Consider the following 21,928-nt stretch of genomic DNA (forward strand, 5'->3'; position numbering starts at 1 on the left):
CCCCACGACAACTCCCTGTAAGCACTTCAGTACCCTGTCTCCCCGCTCCCCGCTCCCCGACATTGCACCATTCACCCTTGCAGCCCCGTTATCGTATGGCCAATCGTTAAATGTCATGTTCAATGCTACGCCTTGCCTTGCCCCCGAAAAACACAGCAGCATCAGAAGCAGCAGATCCAAAGCACAGACTCAGGCGAGCATGCGAGGAAAATGCCACAATTTGTATGCATTATGCTTGCTACGAGTAACAGATACTGCCACACACGATATGTAGCATCCACAGAGAGAGAGCTACAGAGCTTCGGGCTCTCGAGTGCTGGCGTTGTGGCGCTTGAAGCAGAAACTAAGCCAAAAATGCCACAAAACATTTACCATATATCATGCATTTTTACGTACACTTTTGGGCCACTTGTGTGTCTCTCTGTCTGTCTGTCTCCCACTATCTCTCCCTCTCCCTCCCTCTCTCTCTCTCTGTCGTAATTTACACATGCAGTGCAGTGCGGCGCGTACGACTCTTGTGGTTTGCTGCTGCTTTTCCTGCTGTTGCATGGCAGTCCATGGCATTCCGTTTATCTCGGGAAAAGCTCTGCGGGTTAGCTCCTGGCTTCAACTTACTTTCTACTCTACCACTGTTCTCTGTGTCTATCTATCTCTCGATCTCTCTATCCCTTTCTGTACACCCTTTGCTGTAGAGTCCTTTAGTTTTGGTTTTTGGAATACCCTGGGTTTTCAGCGCTACCTGTTTTTCGCAGCGGATTAAAGATTTATCGATTTGTATCTGTGCTTCATTATTGTCCCTCGAGTGTATCTGTGTGCACGGGCTTGTATCTGTGTAAGTTAAGCTGTTTATGGGCCTCGTTGGCTGTTGTCCTTCTGTGGGTTTTCTTTTGCTCAAACAATTTAGTGCCAAAATAACCCAAGAAAATACACATTTACTTATTTTTGTGTGTATTTTTTTCGCCTGCTTTTTTCTGCCTTTCTATTTATATATTTCTTCTATTTCCGTGTACAATATTGATCCTTTTTTTGTGTCTTAAATTAAAGGCAACTACCTTTAAGGCCAAGCATTTTAATTAGCCCACTTTATGGCCCAGTGCCTGCTAATGACTGAAATCTAAGAACCAAATGGCACTCCTCCTTCCAAGCCACTTGCGGCCCTGCCCTCAACATTCATCTCCAAGTCCTGGCCAACACTTTATTACCATTCTAGCCAAGGATATGCTACATTCTTTGGACTAGGGCTACGACTAGGACTGGGACTTTTTGCAGTGCTTGTAAATTACACTCGAGTGACAGTTAGTCGTCATCAGCTTCAGGAGCGTAAGGACTCTACACTTCCTACTGCAATGCCATCTACTACAAGTATATTTTCTTATACACTAATGTGTGTGTGTGTCCTGGGCCTATCCCCTGCCATCTCTATCCATCTGGTCCTTGCCTTTGGCCTCGACTAAATACTCAGCATGTGACGTGAGTCAAGGACCCAGGTAATACTCTCCTAGTGGAATGCCTTGGTCTTGGGTTTTTTTTTTTGTCCTTCCTTTTGTTTGGCCAAACATTTTTTGCTTGTCCTACACTTTAAGCCCCCCCCCCACCCCCTTTGGCTCCATTATTAAAATGCCCTGATAACAGTTTTTGGCTGCAAGCCGAAAGCCAAACACAGGAGGAGGCGGGACATGCCTTATGGCTGTCTGGACATGTCCTTTATGGTGCGTTGAACTTGTCCTTAGTCCTTTGCATAGTCCTTTGCCTTTGCGCCGCGTTGGCAGAAATCTCTCTCTCTCTCCCCCTCTTTGCAAGGTCAGCTTTGGTTGGCTTTCTCTTTTCTTTCTTTTCGGCAGACCGCACAAAACGTGATAAAGTCAATAACAAAACCAATTTCGTTTGGGTTCTGTCTAAAATTTATAGAAAATATCATACAAACCGTTTGTGCCACTCTGCCACACGAAAATTGGCGGTCAATTAAAATCCAGGGATCCTCTGCACCCACCCATCCCCCCTGGCAGCTTGCAACATCCAAGGGGGCGTATGAGTAATGTGCTGATTGCTTTTGATGTTTTTTTTTTGCCTTTTTTGTCTTGCTTTTGGCTACAACCACAACAAAGTGTTAGAGCCAGGTTAATTGATTCACAGACACCGCAGAGCAGACACCACTCGCACCTAGCACCTCTCCCCACCACCCCCACCCCCCGGTGGCCCTTCTGCAACCCCCTCTTTCCCACTCCCCCCCTTGACGCCTCGCATGCGTGTGCGTGGTGGAACCTTTTGAAATATTCATGAAATCAATTTTGAGGCAAGCCCTGGACTTCCCCCCACATCCCCCCAACCCCGAAGGCTGACTAATCTCGCCATGGATCGGGCATATCGTGGAATATATATATACAACGTGAATGTGTGTGTGAGCTGGCGATTATATCCAAAATATGGCTATGGTTATTACCGGGCAAATGGCTGTGTTTCCGGAGTGGCAAGGACCCTTGCACTTTGCCTTTTCGGCTGGGAAATTTATATTAATTGGAATACACAGAATATTCCCTCTGGCTTGGTGGAAAGTTTATATTCTAACCAATTTAAAGATATTTTCATGCAGCTTTTCTTGGGAAAAACAGTTTGCCTTTTCCTCTACTGCTTTGGGTATCAATGTCGGGTTTATTTTTAAGACGTTTTTCTTTTGGGAAATCAATCAGTGAATATTTATAGAATTTTATAAATATATTTTGTGCTATTTTTATGTTTTAAAGAGTTTTAAATTGGTTTTTTTTAGTGGAAATTAAGTAAAAAAAATAAAAATATACAAAATAATCTAAAATTTCTTTAAAAATAATACAGAATATTAATAAATAATAATAATAAATAAACAAAATATAAAAATAAAAAAAAATAAATAAATAATAATCTAATTAATTTTTAATACAGAATGAAATATATAATAGCCAGAAAAAGGGAAGAATCTGTGGAGTTTCCGAATAAAAAAATACCCCAAAGAGGTAACCAAAAGGTGATCCATCCTCTTACCCCTCCAAGGACATTTTTCTTTATCAATTCTCTGCCTTTTTTTGGTTACCCCAAGAAACCCTTTCATCAATCCAAACCAATTCAATCCCCCTCCAACATAACACCTATTTTTCCAGCAATTAATCAAAGAAAAAAGGCACCACCCCACCCCAGCCCCTAGCTGTTAGCCTGCAACATCTGTTGCCACATTAGCCCACAAGTTGAGAACCATTTGCCACATCCCTCGTGGATGCTGGCGGCCTTTCAAAGTAGCCTCAGAGGCCCCGATGCCACGCAGCTGCTGCTGCTCGCTGCTGCCTCTGCCTCTGCGGCTAAGCGCAAAATTAAGCAAATTAAAAGCCGCACCGAGAGCAGAGCAGAGCAGAGAGCAGAGCACAGATGCATAACTTATACATATGTGTGCGTGTGTGCGTCCGTGTGTGCGTCCGTGTGTGTGTGTGTGTGGCATGTCCTTTCTATGCCAGCGGATAACGTGCAACAAGCAACAGCAACAACTGAAAACCACAGCCAGCAGCCACACAACCCAAACCCCTCCCCCTACCCCCCCCAGCGTCAGGGTCACCTACTGCAAAAAAAAAGTAATGGAGCAAAAAAAAAAAATATATAAGCTGGAGGAAAATGCCATTGAAAAATGTTCGCTTTTGCCGGCCATTTTCAGATTTTTCATCAAGCTCAGGTTCAGGTCCCCCCCTCCCCCCCTTCGCATACACATAAAAGCCAGCCCCTCTCCCCTTTCTGTGTGCATGTGGCAGGGGGAGGGAATGTGGTGGGGGGAGGTGATGTTTGTGCTGGTGAAGCGCTGCGAAAAGGCTGCCAAAAACATTTAAATTAAAATTTCTCTACATATATACAGGGCACTCTCTCTCTATATATATATATATATCGCGTATATATATATATATTTATACGATTTCAGCGGCAACAAAAGCGTCAGCAGGCACCGAAAATTTCATGGCCTCTCCTGCCGCTTCTGGCATTAACTGTTATGGTGGGCGGAAGGAGAGGCGGGGTGCTCTTTGTAGGCGTGGCCATGTAAGCCGTTTAGCGCTCTTTGATGGGGCAAGCAGCACAAAATTTATGGCATGCTTTTAGGCCGAGGGGCCATCAGCGAAATGAATCGCCGAGGAGTCCCCTCCCAGAGAGAGTGGGAGAGCGGGAGAGATTCGGAGACAATTGTTCCGTAACCAGAAATGCAGGCCAACAAATGACAGTTTAAAGTGTTGCTGCAACACACACACACACACACATGAGTGTGGGCCTCCAAAAAGGGTTACGGAGGGGGGGGAGACGGGCACTTTGGTTGCATGTTTAATGGCATTTGTTGCTAATCAATGAATAATTTATGTGCCAAGGTTTTGCTACTCCACACACACACACACACACACACACGGCACTAATGCATATGTATTTGGCTGTAAAGAAGTTCTGTGCTCTCCCCCCCCTGTGCGTGTGTGGCGGAATATTGTATGTTTTTGGGAACACTGCAAAACAAAAACAAACACACAGGGTATTTGGAGAGGAAGTTGAGACTGAAAATCGAATCAGAAGAGGGATTTTAAAGGATTTTTTTTTATAAATAAATTATATCTTGAGATTAAGACTTCTGGCATGAATATAATATTTATTATTATTATTATATTTATTAATTATTATTTTTTGTATCTATTATTATAATAAAATACAAAAAGTTAACAAAATGAAAAAAATTACTATGTTGCTTTTTTAATAATTTGTTTACTTATTAAATATTATTTTATTTTTCTTAATATTATTTTATTTATTTATTTTTGTTTTATAGATTATTTTTCTATTTATTTATTATTGTTATATTTGTTTATTTTTATTTTATTACTATTATTTGATTTATTTATTATTATTATTTATTTAATATTTTTTTATGTATTTATTAATATTATCTTCATTTGTTTTTATATTATTTATTTATTATTGTGTGTGATGAATTTTTTTAATTTATTAGTTGGTTTTTTATTATTATATGTATGTAACTATTTTTATATTTATTTATTTATTATTGTTTTATTTTTTGTGTAGAAAAATAATATTTCGGCCAAAGACGACGACGACCCAAAACTATTTTAAATAATAGAGATATTATTATTTGATGCAATATATTTTATTATTTTCGGCATTCGAAGGTCTAAAAGCTTCTTCATGGTCATGGTTTTGAGGGCTAGATCTACCAATATTTTCTGCAAATGTTTGCTGTGACCAAGAGCCAATGAAACAAATGATCTTTTAATGAAAATATATGCGAAAAGAAGGCTGCTATCACTTCAAAAATATCGTTTAAAAGATTCATCCCAGAAAGAGCTTTATATATAAGCTAAGTAGTTCCTTGGGTTTTGGAATGATTGTAGCATGATTCCAGATAAAGAAAACGGGAACCAGACTCTTGAATACTTTGTTTAATTATTTTATTTTATTTAATTGCTAATTTTTGATGGAATAACGAAATAAAGTCAAAAGAAAGGAAAGAATTCCTTTGCCCAATTCATTAAATAGATATTTTTGATTGGTTTCTGGGAGTCACTTTGAAGGCTTTAAAGCATAATCCTACTTACTTTTCTACTAGCTTTCGAAGGATTTCCCAGTAAGAATCGATTATCCTCCAAATGAAAACCCAATGATCAATTCAAGAGCTTAAAGATATATCTATGTATCTATCCATCTATGAGTGTATCTGCTGCTTCGGTTAACGCCTTCAACTGTTCGGCCTGCCCCTGGGTGCCCCTGAGTGCATGTGTGTGTGTGTTGCATGTGCATGTGCATGTGCCTCTAAGCCTAAAATGTTGTTACTGGCGTGTGCCCCATTACACACATTCCCGCCTGCCACTTGTTTCGATGCAGGTTGTGTTGCAACTTGATGTTGTACTCGTGTCGCATTTAATATGCGACTTTTAATAGCGCAATTATTATTTGCATGTTGTAATAGGGTTTTTTCTACCGCCCTCCCCCCTCCCCGCCCCAGAGGGAGGGTTGCTCTAAACAGTTGCCAATTCCAGGAATATATATATATGGCCAGGAATAGTCCTGTGGCAACCCTCTGCGCGGCAAAAACTTTTCATTAGAATAATGAAAAATGCGGAAAGCCCATGGTGTATTGTATCGATCCGATGTGGCCAAAAACTATTTAGCCATTCAAGTATTCCGGCATTCAACATGCCACTAAAATATTTAACAACGAGTGCCAAAAGGCCCCCCGAAAAGTGTCGCCGCGGGTGGGCGAGGGCTAGGGCTAGAATAGTCGTACAATTTTCCAGCAATTAATCTTGATACAAGGCCTCTCTTTTCAGGCCACGCAATAAACACGGCCATAATCATAACTAACGCCAAAGAAACTCAACAAATGCTTAGCTCCCGCGTCACACAAAAACTTTTAGACAATAGATAGTGGAAAAGGAGTTCGGGGGGTAAGCCATGTGTGCTGGCTGGGGGAGGGGGAGGGGGTGGTGTGGTTCTGTATGGCATTTAACCATTAGATAAATGTTGACGAGGTCAACGGGCGACAAGCGGAAGTTATGGCCCTGCGGAAGAGTGGGGCCACCAGGGGCGAACACGTACAAATAAACTCCAGAGTCCTGGAGGAGACAGGAGCAGGCAGGCAGGCAGGAAGGCAGGCCAGGAAGATGCTGCCGGCTGCCAGTCAACTTTGGCCCATTAGCAAAAAGAGAGAGAGAGGGAGAGAAAGAGAGAGCCGGTAGGTGAAAGGGAGGAGCAGAGAGCGTAGGTTCTGGTTTCGCGGTGGGTGTGGGGGGCGGGGGGAACGGGACTTTAGCTGCATTACGTGCCCTGGCCAATAATCTCTGTCAACATCAATTTGCTCAACAGCCGCCGTGGCAGCCCAAGAGCCCAACAGGAAACTAATTAAATGGTGTCCCATAAATTGCACATTAAAGTAAATTTATTGCAGCACCACCGCCCCGCCCCTCTAGCCCCCTCCCCCCCTCTACCAGCCCCTGTGCCGAAAACACACGAAATCGAAATTATTGCCAAAGTCTCGTTTAATAAACTTTGTGTGTGTGTGTGTGTGTGGAGGGGGGCAGAACGTGTCGCGATCGTGAGGTGCAACGCGCACCAATTGTGATTTATTTAAAGACTTTGAAGGGTAGCCAGGAGTAGGGGCAGGCGGAGTTGAGGGAGAGGCAGTGCAGGATGTGGCAGGCAAATTTAATCAGCCAAACTTTTTCGGTAATCGTTTGAGGCGTGTTACAGGCGAAGGATAGCACATTTCCCATAAACGAGCTCTCACAATATCTCCTTCTGCCGAAATCAAGGCACCTCTGAATGGATACAATTGATGTGTCACCCATTGCTCCCTATTGGGAGGCCTCTATTGTTTGTGTATTTGAAGTATAGATGGTCGGTTGTCCTTGAATGGTAAAACTATCCAATAAAGTATCTATATTTTCCGTTCTTTCTTCATTCTTTCCCATAGAACATCCTCAACAAATCACCTACAATTTATTTATTTATTTATTTGGTCTTCTATTTTATTCTAGTGGTACAGGATATTCAAGGTACTGCTGGTAAACAAAAATTATTTTAATTTTATTGTGATTTATTTTTCTTTTTTTTATATATATATATATATTTTAAAAACATTTTTTTAATTAGTCTTTTTAATTTTTTGTATATTATATTATTTATATTAACGTTTTTTTATTTATTTGAAATTAATTTTTTTGTATATCCATTTTATCTAATTTATTATTTTATTTTTATTTTTTTTGTAGTTGTACTAAATTTTAGTTTTGATTGAATTATTATTTTATTTAATTTCTTTTTAAATTTCATTATCTTTCAATTTATTTTAAAATATTTTTTTAATTCAATTTATTTTTGATTTTTAATTTATTTTATTTTAATTTCGCTCATATAATTTGTATTAATTTTAATTTTAATTTTGTATATAATTATATCAATGAAAAATCATAGCAAATGTACAATTTTTATTTATTTAATTAATTTTACTATTAATTATGGTGATTAATTATTAATTATTATTAATTATGGTGAATATGGCATGGAAGAGCATTGAAAAAGACAAAATTGCAGCCAAATGTTTGCATTTTCTTCCGAATAATTTTATTACATTTTCTCTAAGAGCTTTTACACATCTAAACGAACATTCATTCTTAGTACTACTTGGTAGTACTAACTAGCAGAAGCAATAGAAGGCAGGCAGGCAGGCAAGCAGGCAGGCCAGGACTTGGGTCCTGCCTTCCATCTTCATTTTCGTTTTGTGGTTGCTTCGTTGCCTCCTTTTGATTTGTGGTTTTTGGCCTTAGAACAGTACCTTCTTCCTCTTCTACTTGTGCTTGCTACCTTCCTTTCCGGTTGTTCTTTTTTCTTTTTTTGTTGCAACAACAATTTGTGCTAACGATGTCCGTGAGCAATGAAAGAATAATACCAACCAGAATCCACACAATCCTCGAGGAGCACGTGTCTGCAGTGATCCATAAATGGAAGTCCCGTTTCCGTGAAGGATGGCGGGGGGAGGGGGCGGGGGGTTGCCTTTGGGGTAACACACATATCTCCCTCTCTCTCTCTCTGTCTCTCTTGTGTAGCTGCTGATTCGCCAATATTTTTGCTTTTGATTTTTTATGGTCTTTTTTCCATAGTTATTAATTTTTTCAGAGCAGAGAAAAAACTTTTGATATTATCATTGCCAAGTGCAGGAAGACTGCAACTGCCTTCAATTGTCCTTCTCTTGCTCCTTTCCCCGTTCCCCCTTCTCGCTGCTTTCCCTTTGTTATTCTTGTGCGAGGGTGAAGGGGGGAGGGGAGGGGGGGGTAGCGTTGTATGTGTTATGTTAGCTGTTGTTTCGCGTAGTTGCTCTCGTGTCTTGTTATTCGATTTAACGAAGTGCACCGACATGTGCCACAATTCCCAGGCCACACCCCCCCTCCCCCCGAAAAGCAGGAGAAACAAAAGGTAACTTTAAGATACTTTGGGTTGCGGCTCAACCCATTAAAGTGCGATGCCTCATTCCTTGATTCGATCCCGAATCAATCGTTATCCTTGTTATCCATTATCTGGTAAGCATCTGCCACATTTGTCGAATGCTGCTGCTCGTCACAGCTTGATGCAACATCATCCAGGGGCATACCAGTGTTGCGGTTGCCATTCTGCGAATGTGGCAAATGCGACACAAAGTTGCTTCACTGGCTGCCTGGCTGCCTGGCACCCCCCACTGTGTGTGGCAGCAGCACCCGTAGTAATGTCTGGCATTCAAACAGAAGGTACTCCCCCCCCCTTTGGGTTTTTCTCTCTCTTTCGAGAGAGGGAGGGAGAACACATTGTCACGTGGTTTTTGTATTTAGTTGTGTCCCCCCGCACCCCACCCCCCCGCCTGCCAGCCTGTCGTTGCCAAGGACTCCATTCTGGCACTTGTGCCACTCCACACGCCACTGTGCTACCTGTGCAGCAGCTCCTGCAGCTTTTTCTTTGCGGTGACTGCAACCACTACGATTCGTGGCGCCCCCTTTTCTTCTGCCTGCCCGACCAAGGGGGCGGCGGCGGAGGGGGGGTTTCGCCGCCTTTCATTGTCCTACAACTTGCTTCAGTTTCCATTTGTTTGTTTGCTGCTTGCCACTCTCTGTGTCTCTCTGGCTGTATCTGTGTCTGTGTGTGTGTGTGTGTATCTGTGTGAGCTTTCCCCATTGTTTCGTTTGTGTTTGTGTGCGCTGCTTCCTTCTTTTGTTGTTAGGGAAATTGAAATAAATGTATGTGTAAATGCGTCAAAATTAAGTTTATTTCTTCTTGTGTTTGTTTTTTAAATGTCTTTGCCAGTGACAAGTGTCAATTAGAAAAAAGTTCAATTACATTAAAGGAAACAGTGGGGAGTGCCCAGAGGGGGGTGGGGGTGGCAAAAACTACAAGGCACTGGCACTGGCACTGGCACTGGCATCATTGTTATAGGCATCCTTCGCCCACAAATGAGTCAGGAGCAGGGCGAGGGGGTGGGGGGAAGGACCATGAAGGATCATTGTCAGTGTCGAGGGGGGGGGGGGGGGGGGACTACTGCTGGGGCGCTGCTTTTGTCTGAAGGCAAAACAATGAGGGAATGTGGGCTGGGCCTGACAATAATTGGGATAACTTTTTGGTACGGAACGGCATGGAAGCATGGGCATGACTCTTGAGCACATAATTAAGGCACAAGGAATGTCCCAGAGATGGAACTATAGAATAAATAGAGAGATGTAGAGATATGCAGGCAGAGAGCGATGTGTAGAGATGTAAATATGGACAAAGTTAAGCGGTTAATGGAGGTACAAGTGGCTTTAGAGTGAGCTTTTGACAGAGAGTCGGTTAAGGATACACTCTGAGACAAAGATATGATCCAACTTGTACGTAAATTATACAGATTTAAGGTACAAATCTAGGGAAATTAAATAGAATTTGATTTTGATTTAAAAATAAATGTTTTAAGAAATATAAATGCAGACCATTTTATTTTTTTTGTTGTTTTATATTTTTATTTTAGTTTTATATATTTTTTAAAATTTATTTGTAGTATATATTTTTAATTTTTTTTAATTTTTGGTTTCTAGTATTTTTTAAATTATTACTATTATTTTAATTTATTTATATTCTTTTAAATTTGTATTTATTTTTATCTATTTTTTGGTTTTATTTACTTTTAGTACATACTTTTAAATTTTCATTAGTTTTGTAGATTAATATAGTTTTAATTATTATTTAAATCTATTTATATTGTGTTATATTTGTATTTATTTGTAACTATTTTTTTTTTGCTTTATTTACTTTTAGTATATATTTTAAAACTTTTATTATTTTTGTAGATTATTTATTTATATTGTTTTATATTTGTAGAAATTTATTTTTTTTTTTTTTTATATATTTTTAACTTTTTATTATTTTAATATGTATATATTCCTAAATTTAATCATTATTTAACTATAACATATAATTTATTTAATATGAAATATATTTAGATTAAATTATTTTTTTACTAAAGTCAAAATTTAACTGAAAAAACTACATTTCTCCTTCTCTGTAAAAATCTACCGGAATAAATATTAAAATTCCAGCTCTGTATTTCTTTGAGTGCAGTTATTGGCAAATCTTAAGCTCCACAATGAAGAGGCGGCTCCTTCCTAAGGCTGCCAGCCTTCCTTTAAATTGTGTCTCCATCCTGTGGCTGTGGCTGTGACTGTGCTGTAGCGCTGGCCGAGGCCGAGGCTGTGGTCTGTGGTGCTGCACATGACATTGGCATTTCATGGCCTATCTCCTAATGAAATAAAATATTAATTAAGAAACGGCCGTAGACAGTGGACACAGACAGAGCCCAGATCTCTCTCTCTATCTGTCTGTCTGTCTGTCTGTCGCTTTCATCATTGCTCGGACATTTCGAGCCTGTGGCCTGTAATGTTTGGCATGCAATTAAACAAACGATGAATGAATCATTCGAATGAATCATTCCACGTCTGGAGACGAGACGCTGTCCGTTCACGTATGGCCGCATGGGCATGGGGCATGGGGCATGGGGCATGGGGACTGGAGCAGACGACACTCGCTGGCATTTATAATTTGATCATTATTTATATTTAAATAGGTCTCCCCTCTACCACCCCCTGCCATTTCCCCCCTAAAACACATCTGTTGGCTGCTTGTTTTTTTGCTACTGCTATTGGCCCCCCGTTTTGGCCTGGCTAACAACAAATTGAAGGGAAATGATTCCATTTCATGCTAGATTAAACATGTGTCCACATAATTTATCGATTATTTATCATGCGGTGGTCTGTTGTCTGTTGTCTGTGTGTACGCTTAGGTTCGCTCTTGTCGTCGACAACGACACAAAGTGGAAGTATAGCCCGAGGCCCTCTCTCCCTCTCCCTCACTCTCTGCCTCTGTGGTGTGTGTGTGTGTGTGGGGGTGGGGGGGCTCCTTACGTGTAGGCCTTTTGCGGCCACATTGCGCACACAAGTGCAAAATTAGAAACAAAAGCTCTGCCAAAGGCGTTTACCATCCATCCACTGGGTGCCTGAGAGGCAGTCGGAGGTGCAGACGTGACGCTGGCTATTGCTGCCATTTGTGGCACTTGTCGCTGTCCCCCAAATACCCCAAGGATCTAAGGAATAGATTGGAATGGTGTGGGGGTGTATGTGGAATTAGGAGCCAAAAGTCAGAGCCTTGCTATTTCTGTTAAATTTCTGGCAGTTTTTCCAGGAAAAACTTGCCTTCTTTACTAATTTTCACAATGATGGAGGCCTTGAGCAGTTTCTAGATGGTTGGTTTCTAAGAAAAGCTTAGGCAAAGTGCGTGAAGCAACATAAGATATTTTTTTAGAATGATTCAAGTTCTCTTTTTGTCAGAGAAATATTCTTTTCCAATAGAATTTCAAGTTTTAAACATCGAAAAGTGACCTTAGTTCCAAAATTATAGAAAATACGTGCATCAGAGGCACAAATCCAACCAGATAACGAAAATGTGCGTGTGAGCAAGTCGTAATTGTGTAAATCTCAAGGTAAAGAGTACATTTCTGCATAGATCTCACCAGCCCACATATTGTAACCACAAACACGCTTCAGTTAAAAGGACTTTCCTCGCAAAGGCCGTGCACTTTTTGCTCTATTTCCAATAGTCTCTGATCCTTTAAAGGATTCCCTCTCCCTTTTGAATACATTTCCAATTCTAGCTCCCTTTTATGGGGTCACTAAAACTCTATCGTTAGAGGGTTTCCCCTGGGTCCATCATTTCACTGACTATATTTTTAGAATCTCTCGTATTTGCTTTTGCTGCCAGAGTTTTCCTGCCTCTATGGTTTTTTCCCTGCCACACGCATTTGCCATTGCATTTTTACCGCATAAACACACACACACACACACGCACACACCGAGAAAAAAAGAAGGGAGGAGTAGAGGCGTCCGCCAGGAGCATAACACGAAAATGGCGGCCATTTTGTAATCCGCATGTGGCTGGGTAATCACCCCTAAGCCTCGTTTTGCCACTAACCCCTGGCCATCACTCTTTCTCTGTGTACCACTAGCCAGCGTGCCCCTTCCGCCCTCCGCCCCTCACTCGCCACTCGCCTCTTGCAACGTGTGGCAGATTTTGCCGGGTTTTGCTGTAATTTTTTTTCCCGTGCTGTTTTGTTTTTGCAGCATTATGCGGTGGTCGCCGCCGCACCGCTTGTCGCCGCACCACCTCCTCCCCTCTCTCTTTCTCTCTATCGCACTATCTGCCCATCTCCCTCTCTAATTCTCTTCATCTGCCACTCCATTGTCCCACCCCCCGCCTCCATCTCCATCTCCACTCCCCTAGCGTTTGCTGCTCTGATTTTGTTTGTACAATTTTTGGGCTATTTTTGGTTTTGGTTTTCATTTTTCCAGCCGCAGATCGATCGATATTTTAAAGCTTAGCCAAATGGTGCGAATGCAGCGAAGTTGGTCAGATTTTGGCTAATTAGAGAGCGGCCAAAGGGGGGGGGAGGAGGCGAGCCGGTACTGTGGGGGAGGGGATACCCATTCTGGTTGGTTTGCCAAAAGCTTTGCCCGAAATCCGTTGAATGGCTGCCAGAAAATAAGAAAATATTTCATATTTTCGTCTGACAGAAAACAAGTTTATCAGCAAATCTTTACCACTTCATAACTATGGCTGTGTGTGTGTGTGTGGCGGGGGAGAGGGCGTAAATGCTTGTTTGTGGGCGTAGAACAATTTATTTCTATATTTGACAAATTGTTGCGGCACCCACTTGAAAATCAATTTGCCAGCACAAAAATTGACTTCACTTCTCTTTTGCCACCAGCCAAAGGCAGAAAAGAATTTTCCTTCAACTTTTTCTCAACTCGTTTCTTTTCTCTCTCTATTTTTAGATGGGGAAATTCTGCGTGTTTTGGTGAACAGCTCGGCGGAAATCAAATGCGATGTGGGCTCCAGTCTGCCCGATGATAAAGTCCTTCTGGTTGTCTGGTACAAGAATAATTTACCCATTTACAGGTAGGGTCAAAGCCAAAGTCCTTCTGTATCTGTGTATCTCTACATCTCAATCCTTTTTCCTCTTGCTTTGGACAGCTATGACACACGTGGTGCCCACGCGGGCACACCATCGCATTGGCGAGACGAGGAGGTCCTCGAGAATCGGGCCGTCTTTCGCACGCACAAGGAGCCAGCGGAATTGACTATAAATCCGGTTAAGGTAAGTCCATTCCATTCCCGGCAGAGCGAGGGGCAACATTGAATTTTATAATTGAAAATGTTCGCAGGAGAAGGATGCGGGCAACTTTCGCTGTCGCGTGGACTTCAAGCTATCGCAGACCCGAAACAGCAATGTCAATCTGGAGGTTGTTGGTGCGTATACAAAATACTGATAGGGATGACACATTTGCAAACGATTTTTAAACGATTAAGCGATATTTTAGGGGATATACGGAAAAGGTGACAAGTTGTGGCTTAAATAAATCGAATTGTTGAGCGTTAGTTCCTGGAATTTATCGATAACACCCTCGGGAAATGATTATTTATGGATAGATAATTTTTCTAATAATAATTTTTTCTAATATTTATCGATGTCAATCAGAAAGCGATAATTTATCGATTGAAATAATAATTTCCTTTTTATTGATTGATAATTAAAATTTAGTGTTTGTCTGAAAGTTTTATCAGCTATCGATACAAATCGATAACTTAAATATATTCCAAATTTTTATTAAAAAATATTTGTGAAATATTTACGAAACGATACGTAATCCCTATCGATATCGATTACTATAGACATTTATGTGATAAATATGTGCTCGATAGGCAAACAAAAGCAATCGTTTATCGAAATGTTTGAAAATTCAATCTCTATCCAAATCCGCAGATAATTTTCCCTGATATTCCAGGCGGGGCTTAACAAAGCTCAAAGCTTACTTTTCCATTTTCGGTGTATCTCAATCAAACAATTTTCCACTTGAAAAAACACACACAGATATGTATAAATAAATAAATAAATATGTACAGATATTTTCGCAGCCAGAAACAATTATAAAAGCAATTAACATTTGTTTTTTTGTGAGAGAGAAAGAGAGAGAGAGAGCAAACACGCGTTGCACATAAATTAGCTGAAATGATTTTCTGGTTAGCCGCAAAACTTACAATTTATTATTCGAATGCCCATAAATAGTATAATCTACACACACACATATATATATATATATATTAAGCAAAACGAATCCTTTGACAGTTGAAAATCTCGGGTAAAAATTGTTTCCGATTTGCGGCTGGCGAATGTCAGAAATCATTGCCGGAAAATCGGAAAAAGGGCTTCCCTTTGATTCGTTGCTAAATGATTGTTAATTAAACTAATTAAATGGCATTACCTTTCTGTTTCTGTTTTTGTTCTGTATCTGCAGTGCCACCGATGCAGCCGAATATCTTTAATGAACGCCGCATGAGAATCGATTCGAGGGCTGGACCCTATGAAGAGGGCGGCAGCCTGGAGGTCACCTGCGTCGTCTATGGAGGTAAGCGAGGACCTTCCTTCCTTCCTTCCTGCCGTCTTCCATCAATAATTAAACTTTTACAAGTGGCTATAAAATAATGAAAACAACAGGCACGCGAATATTATCACAGAATTTTGAATAAAAGAAAAACAATTGAATGGGAATGGAAATGGGAGATGGGAGATGGGGAAAAGCCTTAGGGGCCAAGAGGCATAAATAACAAACAATAAATAAAAAGTTAAGCAAAGAAAAGTAAAGGTTCAATTGTTAGGAAAAGCCAACACAAAAGTCACTGAAAACAGAAGCCAATTGAAGGGAGAGTGGGGGGTGTGGGAGTGGGGGCTGGGTGGGGGGGACGAAGGCCAAGTCAATTTCTCAAATGTGTCGCCTTACAAAAGGATTAAAAATGGCTGCAAAGAAAGGGCCGCTATAGAAAGAGGCAACAGAGAGGCAGAGGGAAAGAAAGAAAAATGAGTGGGCGAAAGAGAGAGAGAGAGGGGAGACTGTGGGTGGGGAGGGGAGGCACGGGCCAAACAGTCAACAGGCTTTGTTATCGATGATGATTCCACCTTCTCCTCCTCCTCCTCAAGGCGAAAATCTGACAATAAATATTCACACACACTCAGCAGAGAAAAATAAGTACAGAAAACACTGAGAGAAAATAGTGAAAGAAAATAATGAGAGAATTGTGTATCTATTTACTGGATATTTTCTTGTTCTAAAAAAATCAGTAAATATATGTATAAATAATAATAAATAAATCAATATATAAAATATAAATAAAAATAAATAAATAAAAAATAATAAATAATAATAATAGTTAATACTAAAATGAAATTATAAATGAATAAAATGTAAACTAAATTAATAACATATTTTTGTGTAATGAATCCATTTAAATTATTTAGACACAGACATTTTTAATTTTTTGAGTTTTTATTTTTATTTTTAAAACATGCTTTCAGTCTTAAACGATTAAAAAATCTACATAAATTTCAATAACTATTAATAAATTATTTGATGAATACTCTTAAGCCGTAAAAAGATGTATAATCTTTTTGATACAAAAGGCAAATCATTGCAAAAATTGCAAATCAAGCAAAATGAGTTTCGGGATTTTTTAAAATTTATTTTTAATTTATTTATTTATTATTTTTTATACAATAATATTTGAAGTCTTTTAGACCTTAATTTTCTATAAAAACCAGACCAAAAATATGCTAAAAAATTTATAAATATTTTGTAGATATTTTTTTTTTGACATTTTCGATTTGTATACATTTTTATCACATTTTCTGCCTTATTTTTCCGTCTCTTTTTGTCTGTTTATTGTTCATATTTTTCTCAGTGTACACCCGCACACACACACACACTACGATTACGAGTACGATTACGGCCAACCCACTCTCTCTTCATACCCGGGAGTCAATTGCTGTTAATGAAAACCAAAATAAAGATTAAATGAAAGAATAAAATGACAGAGCCGAAAGACCCCCCCAGCCCCAGCTCCAGTCCCAGTCCCAGTGGAAAGAAATGCGAAGCTGGAACCGACAGAACCCTAGCCACAGGACAAGCTATATGTCCTGCTGCTCCTCTATAAAAAAACAACAACAACAAGAACAGTGCCCGACATAAGTATGTCACAGCAATCGCGTGCTTTATCGCTTCTGTTGCTGCCGCTGCCGCTGCTGTTGCGTACTCCTTTTGTTTCGTTTGTGGGGTGTTTTTTTCGGGGGTTAAAGCGGAAGCGAAACCACTTTGAATGGTTTGACATGTCAACGTTGACATAAAATAAATCACCGAGCAACGGAGCAATGGAGGAGACCCCGAAGAAGAGGCAGAGCCCGAGCCCGAGCCCGAGCCAGGAGCCAGGAGTCAGAGGAAACTGCACTTGAAACTGCCTTGGCAAACTGTTAACTGCTTCTGGTTCTGGCCAGTAGTTGCCTGGGCGTTTACAAGTGGGGAAAAGCATGTGGGGGAATGGGGGGGCGGGCACTCAAAATGTTGTATGTGCCAATTAAATGGGGGCAAGGAGAATGTTGCAAATGTACAAATGTGAATACATGCTGCATGCGGAGTCGTTGACAAGGAAAAAAACGGAAGGGTGGGAGGGGGGTACAGGGGGAAATGTAAAAGGAAAAGCAATTGGAATAGTGCCCGATGGGGCAAGAGAGGGGGTGGGGTGTGTGTGTGGCAAGGGCTGACATTTTAAACAGGCAACAAATTGGAAGACCCTGCTCCTGCCCCACGGCTAATACCCAGTGATATCTCAATTATGTCTCAATCCCCCGCCAGAAAATTGTGTAAAATTGGAAAATTGAAAAGCCTTACGGAGGCGGTGGGGGGCTAAATCTTAAACAGTGGGCGGAAATGAATTACCAGCAAAGGCCTGACATTATGCCTAAAATCCTGGTCTGCTGCCTGTCTCACTCTGTGGTCTTTGGGTCTTTGGGCATTCAACATGCAACATGCAATGTCCATTACAGAAAGTGCAATACTGTGGCCGAAACAAAAAGACAGAACGGAGAGAGTAGACCCATAAAGTGGCTGCAAAAAGTTGCCACTTAAACAAGTGCAATCAGCAGAAAGTAAGTCAAAAAGGAGGCAGCAGCAGAAGCAGCAGCAGCAGCAGGAAGCGGCTGTGGCTGTGGCTGTGGCAGTGGCAGCCGAGTGCTGCACGACAGATGGAAATGGCCAAGAATAGGTGGTGGAGGAGGAGGTGGCCGATGGTGGGGTTTTGGCCTTAAGAGTGTGCAAAATATCGGCCAAGAAGCTGTAAATTTTATTGCAGATGGAAGGGGTTTCTATTTCAAATGAACGCGACACGCCATGGCAAAAGAGAGACAGAGAGAGAAGAAATAAAGTTATAAACCAAAAACAAAAAAACAGCAGCCAGAGGTGGCAGCAGGCACACAGTCTGTGTGGGTTGTAAAAATTACCAATCTACAAAAGGGACTCGACTCCGTCGCTCCCAAAATCATAAAGAATATACACACATTTTTCGGGGGGCGGTTGGGGAGGGGGATGGTTGGACTAAGGGGCAGCCATTGTGCGGTGGGTGTTTGGGGGCTTGGGGGCTTGGGGGTTGGGTTTATGTGGCCACTAATGCATAATATTCAACGTTGCCGTTCTTTTGCACGTCATGAATTTTACACGCGGCTTCTAGGACCCATTCTAGCCATTGCTTTTCGCGCTCCCTGGAGCATATACTGACTGGAGTATTGAAAGCACCAGAGGAAAACATTAAAGAAACAGGGCAAGAGGGCAACCATATCGAATATTTTGGTACCCTTTTGTTGGCTTTTGTATGAGCCATTAAAAGAGAAAAGAAGCTACAATAAATAAGAAAATATATAGAAAATATATAGGAAGAAGGAAGTGGCTCTACATATCCCTAAGATACTCAATGATATCCATCCCATTGTCCATCAGTCAGTCCTTGAGGTTAGGCCTCAGGCAAGAACAACTACTACTAAAAGAAGGGAAGGCTATGAGAAGAAATCGGTAATCAAAGGTCAAGAGATACTCCAATAGTCGAAGGAATACTAGAAGAAAGGGCTACCTTCCTTAAGAGTTTCAGACGCTAACTTTAAGATCTAATCTCTGGATCGTCTCTCCTTTCAATCTCTCACCAAAAACCCAATATACCCTCTACTATATATCCCTCAATGCATATCCAGCAAAACTAAAAAGTGTGCTAGAAATGGCTTTCTCTTACTCTCTCCATCTTTCTCCACTGTTCGGGGGGTGTGTGTCAAACGGAAGTGCAGGCGTTTTCCGCTTTTGGCCCAAAGTGAACGTTGGCCATATTGTTATGGCTGTTGCTGTTGTAAGGCAGGTTGTAGCCGGCTACAAAATTGTATGCATTTTTTATATTTTTTCGCTCCCACACTCTTTTTTTTTTTGCCTGTTTGTTGCTGTTATTATTATTATTATTATTATTACTCCACTTTTTGTTGTTGTTGTTGTTGTGGCACATTTCAAAGCAGGAAAGTGCAACACAAAAGGGGAGTCCCCTCTGCAGCAAACAAGTTATTTACAAGAAGGAAAAAATGGTGGAGGTGGAAAGTGCAAGGGGTACTTGCTATGTGGCAAAGTGGCAAGTCTTCTATGCCACAACATTTCGCATAATACCAAGGCTCATTTATATTTCATTTATTGCCACATTGCCTTCAAATGAAAGCATTTTGTGGCGGTGGCGGTGGCAGTGGCAGTGGCACTTTGAAAGAATAGAATTAGACACGAAACCACGACAGGAGGAGGCGACTTTTCACAGAGAACTTTTCTAAAGCTCTCAAATAAAAAAGGAATGAAAAATCATTTATCATGATATTTAAAAACAGTAACTTTTGGTATTTATTTTGTTGATTTTTGGTATTTATTTGGAATTTATTGGGTATTTGATATGTATTTAATTGGTATCTATTACGTATTTATTTGGTATTTATTATTTTTTTGTTTGGTATTTATTACGTTTTTATTATCTATTTAGTTTGGTATTTATATGGTACTTATGTATTTGTTTGGTATATTTTCGATATTTATTATTTTTTTGCTACTTATTTTATAGCTATTTGGTATATATTTGGTATTTGATATTAAATATGTATTTATTTGGTATTTAATATGTATTTTTTTGTTATTTATTATGTATTTACGTTGGTATTTATTGTGTATTTATTTGGTATTTATTACGTATTTATTTGGTATTTATTATGAATTTATTTGTTACTTATCAGGTATTTATTATGTATTTATTTTGGTATTTTTTATATTTATTTGGTATTTATTTGGTATTTTTTATGTATTTATTTGCTATTTGTTGTTTATTTTTTTGGTAATTATTCTGAATTTATTTGGGGCTCATTCATGTATGGGTTTCTTTTCGGTAGGGGTCTATGCCCTATGGCTATTGATTCATCGAGTGGTCCAACCACCAGTCAATGTCTCTACCGTAGATGGAATACTTTCCTCAAATGTTCTGTAAAACATTCTTAAATTCTTATTTAAACCAGGATTCAGCTTTTTCTCCCTTTAAAAAGAACAACAAATGACAATTGAATGGTGGAGTGGTGGAGTCCCCGAGTGGACTCCGAAATTCTGTTTGTTGCAGACGATCCTTGAAGTTAGCGAAAGCTTTAAATTTATTTAACAACTTCCTCAATGGACAAAAGGCCAAATGCCAAAACAGCAGACACGACGAGAGCAAAGAGAGAGTGGGAGGGGCAAACACCCACTAAAAGAGAGGAAAGAGAGCGAGAGAGAGAGAGAGAGAGAAAGGGAGAGCGCGCTGAGCAAACAGAAAGTGTAGCAAAGACAACAAAACATAAAAAATATTTATGTGTGGCATGGCAGAGGGTTTTTACTTGTTCCTTTTGTGCTTTTGTTGTTGTTGTTGCTGTTGTTGTTGTTGTGTGTGTAACTATCACGAGCAGCATACAGCATGCAGCATGTAGCATGCACCAGCAACAGCAGCAGCATGATTCCCGAAATGGTTGTTGCTGTGTTTTCTCCATCTATTTCTTAAGTGCTTTGTTTGCTTCCCAAGGCACCCTCTCGAAATACCCCGCCCCCACCACCACCCTTTGGCTGCGGTGTATCCAAAATCCAAAGCAAACGCAAGCGAGTAAAAGCCAAAAGCAGATGCACGAGAGATGCAGATGCAGAAAAGATATGCAAAACTAAACAAGCAAATATTTCAGCATTGCATAACTAAGCCAGAAGTTCCACTTTTCACTGTATCTCTGCATCTGCATCTGTGTGTGTGTTCTCTCTTTGTGTGTGTGTGTGTCGGCAAACAGAACAATAAGGCAACAAGAAATAGGGACTTCTGAAAGAGAATAAGAGTCCTGGAAACCGTGGGCAACGTTGTGTGCAAGAGCACACATAAGTGAGTGCCACAGCGAGGAAAGGACTGTGGGGCAGAGACATGATTTTTGCTGTAAAGATACCATTGAAGATTGAGAGAGGATCCTGTGTACAGGCAGCAGCACTAACAAACCAACGGCTCTGTTTACAGCCCACGCCAGCAGCGGCACTAACAGGGCAGCAGCTCTGTTTAGAGCCCACATTAACAGTAGGCTATCACGGCAGAGCAGCAGATCTAACAGGGCCATAGATCTGTTTACAGCTCACGCTAACAGTATGTTATCACAGCAGCACTAACCGGGCAATAGATCTGTTTACAGCCCATGTTAACAGTATGTTATTTCCCTCGCCTGCTAACAGTCTAGCTTCATTGGCCTGTTAACAGTCTGTGGAAGCTCTCGATTACAGCCCGCTCACTGTTAAAGCTCTCTCACGATCCACACGGCTATCGAGCTAGCATTATTTACGTTCCAACTCGTCCCCAAGGGCATAGAAGTGCAAGAAAATAATCCAAAAAGAGTAAAAAATAATTCTAATATTTTCCAAAAATAAAATGCTTGAAGTTCATTTATTTT

General features: G+C 40.5%; 1 protein-coding gene across 1 annotated transcript in view; it reads left to right on the forward strand.

Annotated features, from left to right (window-relative positions):
- Positions 1–21,928, forward strand: part of LOC6594072 — a 106,241-nt gene that overhangs the window by 47,411 nt on the left and 36,902 nt on the right. Inside the window, exons 3-6 of the mRNA XM_002019696.2 lie at positions 13,875–13,998; positions 14,074–14,197; positions 14,265–14,349; positions 15,396–15,506. Of these exons, the coding sequence (XP_002019732.1) occupies positions 13,875–13,998; positions 14,074–14,197; positions 14,265–14,349; positions 15,396–15,506 (444 nt within the window). The remainder of the gene's footprint in view (positions 1–13,874; positions 13,999–14,073; positions 14,198–14,264; positions 14,350–15,395; positions 15,507–21,928) is intronic.

This window comes from Drosophila persimilis, unplaced genomic scaffold (assembly GCF_003286085.1).
Source record: "Drosophila persimilis strain 14011-0111.01,24,50 unplaced genomic scaffold, DperRS2 tig00003933-arrow-pilon, whole genome shotgun sequence".
Classification (NCBI taxonomy): domain Eukaryota; kingdom Metazoa; phylum Arthropoda; class Insecta; order Diptera; family Drosophilidae; genus Drosophila; species Drosophila persimilis.